Here is a 16,466-nt window from a genome sequence, read left to right as displayed (position 1 = left end):
AAGAAGAAGAAGAAGAAGAAGAAGAAGAAGAAGAAGAAGAAGAAGAAGAAGAAAAATGAACAAGAAGAAGAAGAATTCTAATAATATATTAAGTAGAGCAAAAAGGACATGGGTGGTAATACTGAGGTAATAATCATTACAGATTTTGAAAACTATTAGAAAATAAAACGACGTTATGGTCAAATAAGATTTCAGGAAGAAAAGTCTCTGTATACTTTTACAACAATCTAGCGCTCCACTTGTCCACGTTCAGAGATCAGGCTGACCTTCAGGCATTGGGTTAAGGTAAACGAATGTCACTTCTCTCTCAACGTCAAATCAATACTTGATTACCGATACGTTCCACGACTTGAACATTTATCATTTACCGTTGACATTTCGGATTACTTATGAACTTCGGAACGATTCTTAAGCTGGGAGCTCGTCTTTTATTCAGCGAACCTTTTCATTACGGGAACATTTTCTCTATTCCCCCGTGACGCCAAAGCTTACACTACAGCAACATGTGGCGACGTGGGGGAAACGTACGTCACATTGCGTGTTATACTTTCAAACCTCCACACGAGCCAGCACTAATGCGTGCTTTACAACACTGGAAAAGGACACCCCGCGATTCATTAAGCGGCCATTAACATAAGGACACCTCACGATTTATTAAGCTGCCATTAACATTAAGATCCAGTCAATCAGGCATTTCGATTTCTTTATAGTAATAATATCGATTTCATGCTCATTGTGAATTCCGAATAGGAATGTTTAAATGTCAGGAAGCATACGAATAAAGATAGTCTAGCCAACTGCGCTGATTAGGACGAGGACTTCTCATAAGGCGCTTCCTATAGAAAGAAATATCTAAGAGACGTTTCTTCATAATACATGTATATAAGAATCTTATTGAAAGCCCAGTTCAACAGGATTAGGAAGAGAGGCTTAGCAGATCAAGCCAAACTCTGATTGTGCGTCCCAGAAACAAATAATAAGAAATTTACTGTGCATTTGGGTAAAAACTAGCTTCGGATTAACCAAGCTTTAAAAATTGTGCCGCAGTGGAATGCTACGCAAATATTCTATTAAGAAACTGGAGAATCTTCAGACAGAGTTGAATGTGGTCAAGTGATTTTTGTAGTTAGTTCTTATGCTAAAAATTCGGTTTTAAAGCCAAGACTCATACGTTCTAACACCCTGATGTTAAATCGTTATGTTATAGCTAAGCCAAGGTATGATAATATTGTGACGTTGAGCATACTCCCAAGAAATTTGTTTTGTCTATGAGGAACACAAAAACGAGCAGTTGTAATATTACCGCTATATCAAACATAAACCTTAAGGCAGACAAAATAAAAACGAGATTCAAAAGAGAAAAAGAAAAGTTTCCAGCCAAGCTTGAGTAAAAAAGAATATAGCGCAGGTAAAGTGTGTCCAAAACTGTACTATCATTTACTACTAGTAATATTATCACAAGAAATATTCAATCCACGTAAGAATGCAGGCGTGCCCCCACACACACACACACACACACACACACACAAACACGCATATGCAATCATACACATAAACACATGCACACACACACACACGCACACACACACACACACACACACACACACACACACACACACACACAGATGCTTATGTACCCACGTGAAGGTAATGACGAGCTGAATCAATAGACTACAAGAATAGCAACACTTTTGTTTCAGCTGATGGTAAGAAGCTTTTCTTCTATCTTCATAAAACAGAATTGCAAGTCGGGTGGGGAGACAAGGCGGCTCTGGGAACAAATCAGCTTTCCCTCACTGCATTTCATTAAATTGAGAGGGGGGGGGGGGAGTTTTTGATTTTATTTTAGTCTTCTTTTCTAGTGAACAAAAGTCTTAGAAATTTTATAATATAGGTCAATATCGTGGAATGTATGCCCAGAAAACTACTTGCCTTTTCATTGATAGTATGGAATTTTGACATTTTCTATCTCACCTAATTATACAAAAAAAGATACGTGCGTGTCAAAAGCGGCTTGATAAAGGAACGGTGTATGTCTTCAGCCACAAATGTTTCTTTTATGTGTGATATAATAACAAACTGACACGATTTGAAACCCTGAGTAATCGTTCCCAATCTGTTTCAAAGGGATTCTATGGCCCTTAACCTCGACTTATCAGAAACCTACGCCCTTTCAGTGTTCCACTCTATTAAAGTACCTAGCCCGCCTAAGAAGGAAAAGATCATTTGGAAGTCAACAGAGAAAAAAAATCGAATGTATTGTATTTGCAGGCCACACTCTCCCAAACTCTTGAAGCACATTATTGTCTGTGCAAACATAGCAGTGCCAGCGTGTTGTCTTGTGCGGCGGGTTGGTGAGAATTATCACTCCCCCCCCCCCTTTTTGCTACCCCAGAATGACAAAGTTCTATCTGCTCAGTACCTAGTTTTGAGAAATTTGATGTCCAAACATTTTGAGTTTCACATGTCAAGTGTTTTCGAATGAATTGCTTTGTATATCTTGATAACGACTCGAAATAAACGTTACGATTTTGATAGAGCAGATAAAACATTTGGTTTCTGACCACACGGTCGTAATAACTCAAAACGGCAAAACAGCCATAAATGTTAGATAGAACTTTATAATTCTGAGGTAGTGATTGTGTCGTGGGTACAAACTGTACCACGATGATCACTCATCTGAAAAGGGCTTGATATCTATTTTATCTATTTGTCTGTTGGTACTTTTGTCTGTCTGTCAGTCTGTCGTTTTCTTTCTTTCCCTAAATTCTCTCAATTTCTCTCTGTACCGCCCACCCCCTCTCTTTCTCTTACCCTTTCTATCTATCTATCTATCTATCTATCTATCTATCTATCTATCTATTTCGGTGTAAGACAGGGATGTTTACAATCACCTTTCCTCTTTATCTTTGTGATTGACTGTCTGATGAAGAAACCACCAGAGAACACAGTAATGGTATACAGTGGACCCCATGGACACAGTTAGACGCAGAGGATGTGACGACTCAGGAACATATGCAAGCAAAGAAAACAATTTTAAACAGCATATCTGAGTCTGTTGGATTGAGGATCCACCCCAGAAAGTCAAAAGTCCTAAGGATAGACGCACTACGAAAGAAACAGGTCACAGTAGAGGGAAATGCAGTAGAAGACGTCGAATCCTTCTGCTATATTGGGAGTATAATGACAGAATGTAGATCGTGTCTCCATGACTATTCACCATATTGTCGTGCCGAAATATTCTTAATTCAATTAATTCGGAGAGAAATAATTCTTGTACCCAATATTATACACCTCTGATGAATAGGTTGATAGTGAAAAAGAAAATGTGATGTCTCTCTGTTTTACTGAGTATGTGGTTGTTTTCTTGGTAGGTGTAGCTGTAGCTAAAAAGGGGGGAATGGTTTGTGATACGCGGCCGACTGACAGTCATACACTGACAGTGAGATCGATTATCTTCATCCATTTAATTTCATCATTTGTCTTTTTCAGTTAGGCCATACCAGCTCCGAAAAAAGTGAGTGCAAGTGGTATCTACAAGCAAGACACTGACAAAGAAAAACCTCTTCAGGATGGATAGGGGCAATCCTTACGTGTGGATAAGCTCCAAAATGCTTAGAAACCCTCTCAGCGCGGGCTCAGAGAGGCCTCTCACTACATCGTCAGCAATAAGGAGCCACACACCAAACTTGACTTCGAGTGGTGGTGACAACAACCACCTACGGCGTGTCAAAACCGCCACGTCTAGAGACTGGTTCCAGACGTCTGTCCTGCCGGAGTATATCCGCCAAGGGGGTCAGAGGGGTCAGGGCAGACACTCCGGTAGACAATTCTGCGTGGTGCAGGAGAGACAAGGCTTAACAACTCCACACGAAGACAACGGAGATGATTGTCTTGGACGAAATCCCTCCTCCGCGGATCACACAAAACGTTATAATGAAAGATCGTGTCTCTCGCGGCGTCAAGAGCGCAGTAACTCAGACAAGGGTAGCAGGCTCAAAAATGAAAACACCCCTGGATCTGAAAGGGTCTACGCCTTTGCACCGCAAAATCCTCGAACAATGATATCGTCCCCTGACACAGGGGCTGCAACTCGTAATTACTCCCCGCGGCCAAGAAGTCCGTTATGTCAGTTTAATACACCACAACTTACCGGAACCCCAACCCACAATCGCTTCGTTTCTCGAGACAATACACCTACAGGTGACAAGACCCAGGAGTTAACTCCCCTCATTGATAGGGCCTGGTATCGCCCCCTTGCGGCCAATCCGACTCGACCCCCTTCTCTCCGGCCGTTCTCTGTTCCACACAGACACACCCGAGCGACAGCCCAACAACATACTGGACTCAGGCTGAGCAGAAAACGCCAACAGAGCGCTCACGGTCCATTATCGTCTGCATCACCCGCTAGTGAGGACAGTGCCTACCGGGACAGCCCAGGAAGCAGCAGGCGACAGAGCCCTGTGAGGACACGCGCCCGACCTCCCCCAACAACGATAGCTACAACTATAAGACCCCTCACAGCCCTCAACAACGCTTTCAGAGCAAAAAGGTACATCTGTGCATATTATAGTTGTTTAAGTACTCCTCTAAGCTTCATACCCAAGATCTATTCTTGTTACAATTATCGTTTTCTTCCCCTGTAATGATGGTTTTCTTCACCCACATCCCGCAACTTAAAGCTTCCCTCTTCCCCCAACAGAGGCACTGGACCATTTTAGAAATCTCATATGAGTTTGGTATTGCTGAAATATTATTGCCAAAAAGGTTTCATTTGCCACACATTGTATTATTATGAAAGCAGAGCTCTTCGTCTCTTAGGCACTGCGCTCAGAGGAATTACTCTTCAAAGGCAAATGATAAAGCCAGCCCTCACCCAAAATCAAATCTCGAACGTCGTAGTATTACAGAAAATCAAATTTCTCATTGTGGCTGTCTTTATGGCTGTCCTATTGAGAAACGAAAGTACACAGCTGTGAAAATCTCATTCTCTGTATGAAAAGCATGATTAGAGTTGACTTGACTTCTTAATTGGGAAACCTGCCAACTGTAGTATTTTTTTTGGGTCGAATATGTTGCTATGGGCACATTACTGACGCCATTATCATTTCCTCCTTTTGTATCTGGCTGGTGTCTCTGGTTAGCCCCGGAGGCCACTCAAAGCAAAGACTTTGTGGGGTGAACGCCGACCTGAATAACAAGTAGAGTCAGAGGGAAATGGAGTGGGTTCCACTGTCAATAAGCTATTAAACAAGCAAATGGCTGCACGCTCAGTCCAGACAAAGAAGAGCTGCACTGTTCCTAATGTTTTGTTTGAACTCGCAACATTTCGTTTTCCTAGAATTACAAAGTTATATCTGCTAAGTGCCTAGTTTTGAGAAATTTTACGTTAAACATTTTGAGCTTCACAATTGTGTCAAGCTTTTAAATGCAATTCTTTGTATATCTTGCTGACGACTACGAATAATCATATTATGATTTTGATAGAGCAGATAGGACATTAATTTTGGTTTCTGACCTCAAGGTCTTAGTAACTCAAAACAGTCAAAATTGTCAGAACTTTGTAATTCTAAAGTAGTGACTTGCTGTGGATCATGCTCCAAGAAAAGCCGTGATCAATCTGCAAAAACGTAATTTATTAGACCTACAGTGCAGTGGTTCTTAACCTGGATTCTATCAAACCTATTGATTTTAGTGAGTCAGTCTCATGGGTTCGGTGGAGGTCAAGACACACATCCACTTTCATGGAACGTGTTAGGTTCAATATCTCCAACAAGGTTAAGAACCATTTTCGTAGTGGACACATCGCATCGTTTTTCCTCACATTTTCTCAGCTTACACTCGCTTTATCATTTGCACCATCGTGTATGTTCGTCTGCTGGAATACATTGCATCCCTCCCAGCCTGTGTTGGACCCGACAAGCAGGGCCAAAAAAGCCCGTCTCCTATATGATCTTAATTGTATTAATGGGGGGGGGGGGGGGTTACAACAGTTACAACTACAACTACAACTACAACTTCAGTTATTTGCTATTCGCTTTCTTGTTACTTAAATTTCTCATTTCTATAATTTATATTGCAGTAGGTTCTTCCACTTTGGTGGCGATATTTATCCCAAGTACAAATTCACAACATTGGTATCCGAGCGTGATTTGTAACACGCGAAGCGGGTAACACAGCCCTGAAAGTAAAAAGTGAAAGGGAAACAAGGATGGCGGGAGGGGGGCGAAAGTTGCATATTTTCAACCGAATTTGGTTTGTGCTAGCCAGTTGGTGCTTGTATACGGCCCTATTGCCAGCTCAGCTCTGAATCCGGTGTTGGAAATTCTATGCACACTGTTATAAAACACCGTGGTCACGGGGTCACCCAAACTGCTTTTTGTCCGGAAGAATCATGGCGTCTAATGTCAGCTATTGCTTAGGATTTTATTGCATCGTTTCTTTTTTCCCTCACACAACAGCAATCTTTTTAATCTATTTTTGGTGACCCTTTGCTCACTCCAGTGTAACAACAAGTATACAAACGGGCAGGTAAATCGATACTTTGGCCTACACAAGAGGGATACTTGAATACAGCAAGACTTAGTGTTTCTTTGCGGTGTCCAAGGAAGACGTTCATGTCCGTTCCCGCGGGTGGGGAATTAGGAACTTTTATAGCCACCCGCGCTTCAGATATATGAGAGGTATGGAGATATCAGGCCTTTTCGTTACCGCTACCTTCAGAGTTGCGATTATTAAATGTCATACCTGTAATATAGTGCGATTCAACACTAGTACTAGGATATTGTTCTACAATATTTTAGCCCGTGTCTAAATAATATGTTCTAGCACGTTTCTTCAGACATACTTTCCGTCTAGCAATATCCTCAGTTAATGGTCATCATTAATATGCTCGATGATACAGACAAAGAATATTTATTTTGAATGCAGGGTAAACGAAAATCGGAAATTGACTTGAAAACCAGTTTGCATTGTTTTTTTCTTTGGTACTGTCTCTGCAAATTAATGCATTAGTGTTGACATCTAAAAACCATTAACACTTTCGTTCTATATATAGAGCAGTACTATGATTATATATTTGCACACTAAAGTGTATTCTTTCAATTCGCTCAAGAAGATATTGCTTTATGATGGCGAAACTCTAATAAATTATCCGTTCATAACACAGACGCAAAGCATATCCGCTTCCATAGCCGTTTATCAGAAACAGTAATATTTTCAAAACACCTTTGCAGTTCGTTTCTCGTCCTTTGTAAGGCACGCCATTTCTTAAACTTTTAAGCTGAAAAGGTGATTGGAAAAAAAATATGTTTACTTTTACGTTACTTTTCCCATACACGGGCCATCTGAGTTCGAGACCTTCAGCATGTAGTGGTTTAAGATATCTGTATACACGATAATATTACAACCTACAACACTGTTTGCAATAACAGGGTGTTATTTTTATCTAAATTCAGTGAAATTTACTTGTAAATAAAGACTGCCTGAGTCCTCATTTTTCTTGAGTTTGCTAGACTCTAGATTCTTGCCAGCCTCCTCATAACGCACAGGTGTATCCTAAAAGTGCATACTGGATGGCAGATTTGAAGGTCAGCTACTGACACTGAAATGATCTGACTAAACAGTTTTTGTGACGTGACGTCGTGCTTGGGGTTTTCATCTGCGGGTATACTCGGCAATAAATATCCCCGTTTATTTCAAATTTTAACACCATTCCAATAAGTCAATATGTCGGCTTGCGTTAATTGGACTGCATCTGATTCTGCGGAATTATAGTTGTACATTTTGTATTTGAAAAGTAGGTGCTGCCAAATGAATGACCGAAATGTGTTGGAACTGGGTGTTAGACATAATATCCATATGTACATATCCATAACAAATACAAAGTGCCATAAAAAAATACAAAACATATCGGGCAGCCTTCGAATCGTAGAGTGCACCGGAAAGGCCCAGTCTAATGCGAATATTTTCCTTTCATGTGCATAACTGTGTGGCAAGAGTGTGTCGAGTAATGGACTAATACGTGTAAAAACAAGGAAATCCACTACTCTCATTCACCTCAACTCCTTTATTGTTATTTATACCTATTTTCATTTCACTTGATTTCGCTATTAGCGTTCATTTCTGCCTGCCAAATCAATATGGCATTTAATAAGCACGAGAGTGGGATTCATAATGTAAAACCATTTTACTTCTCACTAGCTGCTTCTTAACAGGCAATCAGTATGCATTACATGAAAACAAAAGATTAGAGGGTGGTGGTCCTCGTGATTGGACATTTGCATTATGTTCTGAACCGCAAGTACCAGCGGCGAGTGGGTAATGGGGATAAGGAGCAAAATGATAGGGGAAGGGGTGGGGGATGGGAGCGGTTCTTGAACGATATAAATACGTTCTCGATAACACTATGTCCCTCTATTTTTTTATGAAACCAAAATCCAAGCTAGTGTAGGAACTCAGTGATGCAGAAGGACGTAGAATATATTGTGCACAGTGTGAACCGTTAGACTGATTCACTGTTTTCAACAGCTAGTTTCTTTTTAAGCTCGTACCACCTTTTCTGCTCTCAGTGTCGAGTTATCAAGGGTGTGCTTAATTAAGTTTAATAAGGATAACATACAATCTGACTGTACTTATGACAGCTTGGTAATATCGAAGCAGATCGTTTTTCTACCATCTCGACAGCTTCTGGCCTTCTTTCTTGTGGTTCGCGCTCATCGTGACGTCGTGTCTGCCTGTAGGTTATATATTATTATATAATTACATATACAATTCAGTGTGGTGCTCCGTTTGTTAGAGAACAATATAATTATAATAATAGTAATATTATTATTATTATTATTATTATTATAATAATAATAATAATAATAATAATAAATTGCATTTATATAGCGCATTTCCACTATACAAAGAACGTATGCAACGCACAGCTCCTATGGTAATCCTCTTTCTCTCTCCCTCTCTCTCTCTCTCTCTCTCTCTCTCTCTCTCTCTCTCTCTCTCTCTCACTCTCTCTCTCACTCTGTCTCTGTCTCTGTCTCTTTCTTTGTCTGTCTGTCTCTCTCTCTCTCTTTATATATATATATATATATATATTCCTGTGGGGGCGACCAGGGCTCGATTCCTAAACCTGAAGATCGCTCTTCTTGCTTTTAGACGCAGAAAATTGTGACGTCGTGTCTATCTGTAAGTGCTACACGTATACTATCAAATGCTGTGTTAGCTAGTAAACAATGGATTGCTATGGAGGTTCAATTTCATACCCAGAGGTCATTTTTCTACGCTTTGGATATGGACAGTAGTACTTCTGAAGTCATTTCTAGTAAATAGGGATGTTTAGAATACATCGTAGTTTGAAAAGTTATTGAAAACCATTGTGAGGAGAAAGCTACTCGCTGTACCCTCTGATACGGCTCTTATAATATGACCTTATTGTTATTCATTTATTGTAAAACTCTGACCAGTGGTTGGTTGACGGATGCGGTGGAGTGGTTTACTCCTTTCCTATCAAACATTTATCGTCATTCTCTCTCCTCCTTTTTCGTCTTTGTTACTCTCTTGTAACACCTCTAATCTTCGGCACTTATATGACCTTCTTGTGTTGCAAGTTCCGTAAAACGCTTACTAATACTTAACTAAAACTCTTACCACGCGCTCATATGAACGTATGCACTTGCGAGCGCCGTAAAATACTAACCTAAATTTAAAATTAAAGTAAAAAATGTAATCCTCTTACTAAAACACAAACCCTCAGCTACCTGGCAGGACGGGTGATGTCCATGTACCAGGGACGTCGAGCCATGTCTGCAGCAGCTCAAGCATCTGCGGCCACTTGTGCTGGACACTTGGACTCAGCTGACGTCAACGGCTCCTCTCATGGTCAGTTGTCTTCCCGATCACAGGACTCCGGGGAAAGACATACTTCTTTGAATCTTACTGTGAGTGCATAATGTGCGTTACTGTGAGTCTCTTATTTTTTCTACATGTATTTTTCTCTCTGTCTCTCGTTCCCCCCTCTCTCTATATCTTTCTCTCTCTCTATCTAACTATCTCTCTCTCTTTCTCTGTCTCTCTTCCTCTCTCTCCTTCTCTCTCTCTCTCTCTCTCTCTCTCTCTTTCTTTCTCTCTTTCTATCTCTCTTCCTCTCCCTCTCCCTCTACGGTGACTCTCAGTAAGAGCATTGTGATCTGTTCTTTATCCATTTGTGTTCACTACTGAAATTCTCTCTCTCTCTCTCTCTCTCTCTCTCTCTCTCTCTCTCTCTCTCTCTCTCTCTCTCTATCTATCTATCTATCTATCTATCTATCTATCTATCTCCCTATTTCTTTCCTTAATTCACTCTCTATCTCTCACGTCTTTCTCTCTTTCTCCCTCCCTCTCTCTCTCGGAGGTAACTCCCTCTGTTAGAGCAATGAGACCGATGTTTTATACATAATTTGTGCTCTCTACTGTAGCCCTTACTGTAAGACCATGGTTTAAACTGCTGAGCACGAATTTAAACCCCTTCCAAATCAGCCGTCCTATTTCTACTGTTCCAGCCTCTGGCTAAGTTCCGGATGGTAGTGCACATCGCCATCCGACTCCGGCGTCTGATGGATGTGATCATGACCAACACTCGCGAGAAGACGGTACGCTCGGCCACAGAGCTACAGTGGATGACGTTGTACGCAGAACGTGATGACGACAGCTTGGCCTTTAACAAACACCTGTACTCCAGAGATCGGGTAAAGACGTTATTGTGGGTGATAGGCGGGTACCAGAGTTGGTACTGTCTTGTAACACCTCTAATCTTCGGCACTTATATGACCTTATTGTGTTGCAAGTGCCATAGAACACTTACTAAAACTTTTTAAAAGACGTTATTCTAGCCTGAACTCTGCTATGTTCTCAGGGTCCTTGAAGTGGATTTTTTCTTCTAACATAGTTTTCAAAATGTGATTAACAGCATTATTTTGCTTTTAATAAACTTTTTTTCGACTTGACGGAGAAATTGCTCCGTTACGATTGGGGCTATTCCATGAAAAGTGAAACTGTGGTTTCCCACGTAACGAATAGGATGTTGGTCTGATGAAAAAATTCCAAGTAGTGATAGAGCCATTCTTTTTTTTAAAATTCTTTCATTAGAAGAAGGCTATTTTTTCACACAACTAAGAATAAAGAATAGCGCTGTTACGGCTCAGAACTCAGGAGATCATTATCCCACACAACGTATGCCACTACAATGTCACGTGGCTCATTTTATGTTCTATTTCAAAATAATATATTCGTTGGCTATAAAGTAATAATAATAATAATAATAATAGATAGCATTTGTATAGCGCATATCCCCGCTCAACAGCAGGCTGTATGCGCTTTACACTATATTATTACCCCAGCAGACCATAGAACACTCCGAAACATTCTCAGCTTCCCGGGAAGCATACAGTGCAAGCAGCTGATTAAGCGCTCAAACACTAACAAACTGACAAGATCTTTCGCTGTCTATAGCCGGGTACCCATTCCCACCTGGGTGAAGTGAGGAAAATTCGTGTAAAGTGCCTTTCCCAAGGACACAACGTCAGGTCCCTGACGGGATTCGAACCCACGACCTTACGGTTGCGAGTCCGAGAGCCTAACCACTAGGCCACCGACGCCACAAAAGTATCCAAAATTCAATTCACATAGCCAAAAAAAATATGTACTAACAATTTAATCGATTGTGTGGCACAAACTAGGTTACCCCAAAAACGTGCTAAGTCTAACCTGTATTCTTCAGTCTTGAGTCTAACAATAGAACACTATGCTCTTCACAATGTCAAGATGTAGCGCTATTCAAGGAGGAAAAAAATGTCTGCAGCTCTCAAATTGCACTGAATAATTGAGGTGAAGAAACAGAATAAGATAAATAAGAACGTTTCTTTTATCTGTAGCTTTAGCTTCCCTAGAGACAGCATCTTGGCGACTGACACAATCGAAGAGCTAAAGAGATTTTAAAGACGCTGCTATTTTAGGAACAACTTATATGATATACAAAAGCTACAAATACGGGATGGAAATTTCGTATTATACGAGATATACATTTGTTCATAGAACGTGCGTCCTATATAAGCCGTTAGTTGTTCATCGAACTTTTTATAGTAACCAAAGCTTATTTACTAAACCCTTCTGACACCTAATTTTCACATAGGCGTAATTAACAGCATAGTACAGAAACAAGTTGATGGTAGTTCAAAATGCGAGTTTGAATGTTAAAGAGCATTATGACTGTCCCCCCCCCCCCCCCCGAGACTACTGAAACGTTTTGGTTACCCAACCCAGCCCTTATAAGGGATCGCCGAATGAAACAATTGCTAAACCCAGAGAGAATAATTTAAAAATTAGAATTAGATAATCGATTGAAAGTTTTAAAAAAACAGACTCTTCTACCCGATGGTCCAACAATTCTTTACACCGTCGCAGAAGCCATCGAGAGAAAAACTTGATTCTCCTTTCTTGTACAAAGAGCACGTTCGCCGTTCTTTCAATTACGAAATCCGTTGCTTCTCGATTTGTTCGTCGAGTTAAGGCGTCTCCAGCTGTTAACTCTATTAATTATTAAATTGTTTTAAAGTCAGCCTTCTCTTCCAACGAGTAGTTGCAGTCATTAATGTGCATGTTACATGTGCAGAACATGAGAAGTTGCTTGTGCGGGTCATTAAATCGGCTCATTGTTCTGGCTTCCTGAGTGCACTGTGCAAAGTTCAGACTCCTAGCAACAAGCGCGATCCCACATAGCCCCAGGAGCTTTTCGATGTTTTCCCAGTAGAAGAGAAAGATGAAGACAATGTGACAGGCTTATAAATATCGTTTCCAATAGAACGCCCTCGCTAATTAGCTATAGACTTTGCCTAGCCGACCATTTCATTCGAATTTGTTTTTACTGAAATGGGCTTACCGGCGTCTGTTGTGTAGCGGTAAGACGCCTTGCAGTCGCATGCAGGGGACCCGAGTTCGAGTCCCGAGTGGGGAGAACATTAAGTGTACGACGGGGTGGAATCAGGGGCTCATTAAAAAAATTGTTGGATAAATATATGGAGTTATTAGCATGTTCATTTGTCTTGCTTGTGATAAAAAATTACCCATCTATCTTGAATAGAATTCGAGTTATTTGCAATTGAAGGAGGTGGGGGTGGCCTGATGTCAGAGGTAAAATTGACGAGAAAATGGCCGCCAAAGCCTGGTGTTTTATATAGCTTGAGAGACCTTAGAAACAAAGAATTTCCCTTATTTGTTCCTGTTATCAATCTTTTCACTGAAAACTTGACAGAAATTTGATTTTCAAAAGATATAAAAGGTGTTAAACCAAAAACCAAAAATTGAAAAAAATTGCGAAACCGGTGGAAAAAGGACGATTTCTCTGATTTCATTATTTTGACGAGCGCCTGATTTCACCACGCTGCTTCACAATTTTTATCGAGAATCTCTGTCTTTCTGCCTGATATGGCCCTCTCAGCCTGGGTTGTTCCTGAAAGGCCCGCCTCTTAAATTATCTGGCACGATGCTCCATTGAAGAAATGTTGGGTCAGCAAAAGGCATCCATGTACTTGTTGTATCGCCATATAGGAGCGGATTGAGTTCTCAGCCTGCTACTGACAACTACCACTGTCAAAAGTTCTTTAACACTTCTAGTAAATGTGATAATAATAATAATAATAATAATAATAATAATAATAATAATAATAATAATAATAATAATAATGATAATAATTAATAATATTAATGATAATATGATAAAAACGATAATGATGATAACAATAGTGATAATAATAATGAAAATGGTTATGATAGTGATAATGATAAGGATAATAATAATAATAACAACAACGACAACAACAATAATTATAATGATAATAATAATAACAAAAACAACAACAACAACAGCAACAACAACAACAATAACAACAACAATAGTAATAATAGTAATAACAATAATAACAAAAACAACAACAACAACAACAACAACAATAACAACAACAATAACAACAATGATAATAACAATAATAACAATAATAACAAAAACAACAACAACAACAATAACAACAATAATAATAATAATAATAATAGTAATAATACTAGAAATAGAAATAATGATAATGATAATAATAGTAATAGTGATAAAAATAGTGATAATAATTGCGTTTATATAGCATATATCCTGGTTCTACTTCATGGTGTATGAGTTTTCCAACTATCACTATCATTAACCCAGCAGACCCCAGATCATGAATCAGAAATACACCCAGCTTTCCAGGAAGCATACAGTACAGGCGTTAAAGCATTAACAAACTGACCACACCTTTCGTTGTCTATAGCCGGGTATCCATTGTCACTTGTGTTAAGTGGGGAGAATTCGTTTCCTAGAAACACAACGTTGGGCTTCTGAAGGGAATCGAACTCCCGACCTTACGGATGAGAGTTCGAGACCCAAACTAAAAGACCACATATGCAACAATTATAGAATTAGGAGAACCGGCACACAAAATAAATTACTGCGTTTAATGTCTTTGTCAATAAGCACTCAAGTCCTCAGAAACAGATGGTACCTATATGTGGTAAAGGGTTGATCCCAAGGCCCAAGCCTAAAGAGCATGCATTTGTAGAAGTGCGTAAACACAGGGGCACATTTATAATGAGGATATCTGCTAACATTGTTTTGAGACCAAGGGACTTTTGCCCCTTGTCCTTTTATCTAATTTTAGAAAGGGAACAAGGAAAGCAAAACAAAAAAACAAAAAAACCAATGTCTTACATGCAAAACAATTGTACGATGTCATTGAACAAATCTTGAATTTTATCCTTCAATCGTATAATATGGTGAACGAACAAAATTCATAAAAAATTTCCAGCTCAAATCGATTTTGTTGTTCAAATGATTAAAAGTACAAGCGTACTCGGTCTCTCGGGTGAACGAATTAAAAACACCAAGCAAAGCGATGATTTCGCTGAATCAAATAAAAAAACAAAAAAAAAACAACTCTGTACCTTGTTGTGGGAAAAGTCGAGTGCTAGAATCTCTATTCCTTTTATTTTAAGTCGTGCATAACGACATACACAAGAATTCAAATGTGAACAATTTTTGCTGATGTGAAACTGAGGATTATAAGTATGGGGTTGCTAGATCTATTATTCAACTAGGACAGCTCTTACAAGAAACTCATCAAAATCTCTCAGACCCTAATACAAAATGGGCACTCGGTTAGTCTAGTCGAAGTAATAGTTGTGTTGACGTTAGTCTGAGTAATTCGTTCAAAAGGCATTTCTTTGAATCTTTATCCTGCGAAGTATTCTTGAACTTTAGTTAATTTCTTTAAAGAGTTTTCGGGACCTTTCGAAGGCTAGACTCGACCTTATCGGAGATTGACTTTGGGCGAATCGTTTGTTCAGTTGGTATCATGCTGAAATACGGAGCGGGTGGCCCTGGTTCGAGTCCCTAATAGAGTTCAGAGTTCTGAACTTGGGTATTTTGGAGAGGTTTAAAGGCTGTCCACCCATTTGGCTCAGTCCTATCGGAGATAAACTATAATCAAATTGCTAGGTCCGGCCTATTAAATAACCTTACAGCGTTTAAAAAATATCCGTTAAACGTATACAAAGACTAATGGAAACTGACTTTGACTGGTATCCCTTCTATTCAGTTTCTCCTGATACTTCACATTTCTACAAATTTTCAAATCCTGTTGAGTAGCTGTGAGTAGCTGGTTTTATCGACCTCTTATTGTCTGACGTGGGTTCCAATGTTGCCCCCCCCCCCCCGAATTGCCATCCTCTACATTCCCAGCTCATCCACGTGAGTGTGTACTTTACAGGCTAACCACCTACGTTTGATATGTTAGCCCTTCAGTCGATATTGAGTTGAGACTTTTTGTAATTGGAGTTGATCTCACTCTCCGCACCGCTGGGTTGAAACAGTATTCGATGAAAAATTATGGTTCGGGGAGGAAAGGGGGGGGGGTTGTTAGAAGACACGTGATGCCGTTGTTACGAGTTTAAGAGTTCAAAAAGGGAAGCTGGCAGTCAGACAGACTAACGGACATACAGATGAGTCGATGGAGCAGGGGAGAGAGAGGGAGAGAGAAGGAGAGAGATGGAGAAAGAGGGAGAAAGAACGAGGAGAATAGTATGTGAGGAGAGAGAGAAATAAAGAGAGATAGATAGAGAGAGACAGAGACAGACAGAGTGAGAGAAAAGGAGAGAGAGAGAGAGAGAGAGGGGGGGAGGAAGGAAGAGAGAGAAAGGGAAAAAAGGGGGCGAGGAAGCGAAAAAGAGTGTATACCCGTTCATTTGGTTTGTCTTCGATGGGAAGAGGGCGTATATTATACTCTATGTGTGTTTCTTCATACAGCCCATGTTTATGCGGTGTGTGTGTTCTGATTATCCTCCTCTTCCTCGTTCTCCTCCTCTTCCTCCGCCTCCCATTCCTCCTCCTCCTCCTCCTCCTCCTCCTCCTC

At 40.1% G+C, this 16,466-nt stretch overlaps 1 protein-coding gene across 1 annotated transcript in view; it reads left to right on the top strand.

Annotated features, from left to right (window-relative positions):
• The window catches only part of LOC101845508 (cyclic nucleotide-binding domain-containing protein 2), a gene marked incomplete at its 3' end in the record, with an annotated part of 38,865 nt that overhangs the window by 4,042 nt on the left and 18,357 nt on the right, over positions 1-16,466 (top strand). Inside the window, 3 exon segments of the mRNA XM_013084432.1 lie at positions 3,493-4,552; positions 9,755-9,938; positions 10,539-10,724. Coding sequence (XP_012939886.1) covers positions 3,573-4,552; positions 9,755-9,938; positions 10,539-10,724 — 1,350 coding nt within the window.

This window comes from Aplysia californica, unplaced genomic scaffold (genome assembly GCF_000002075.1).
Source record: "Aplysia californica isolate F4 #8 unplaced genomic scaffold, AplCal3.0 scaffold00001, whole genome shotgun sequence".
Taxonomy (NCBI): Eukaryota; Metazoa; Mollusca; class Gastropoda; order Aplysiida; family Aplysiidae; genus Aplysia; species Aplysia californica.
The sequence above is the reverse complement of the archived record's forward strand: the minus strand, read 5'-3'. Positions and strand labels throughout refer to the sequence as shown.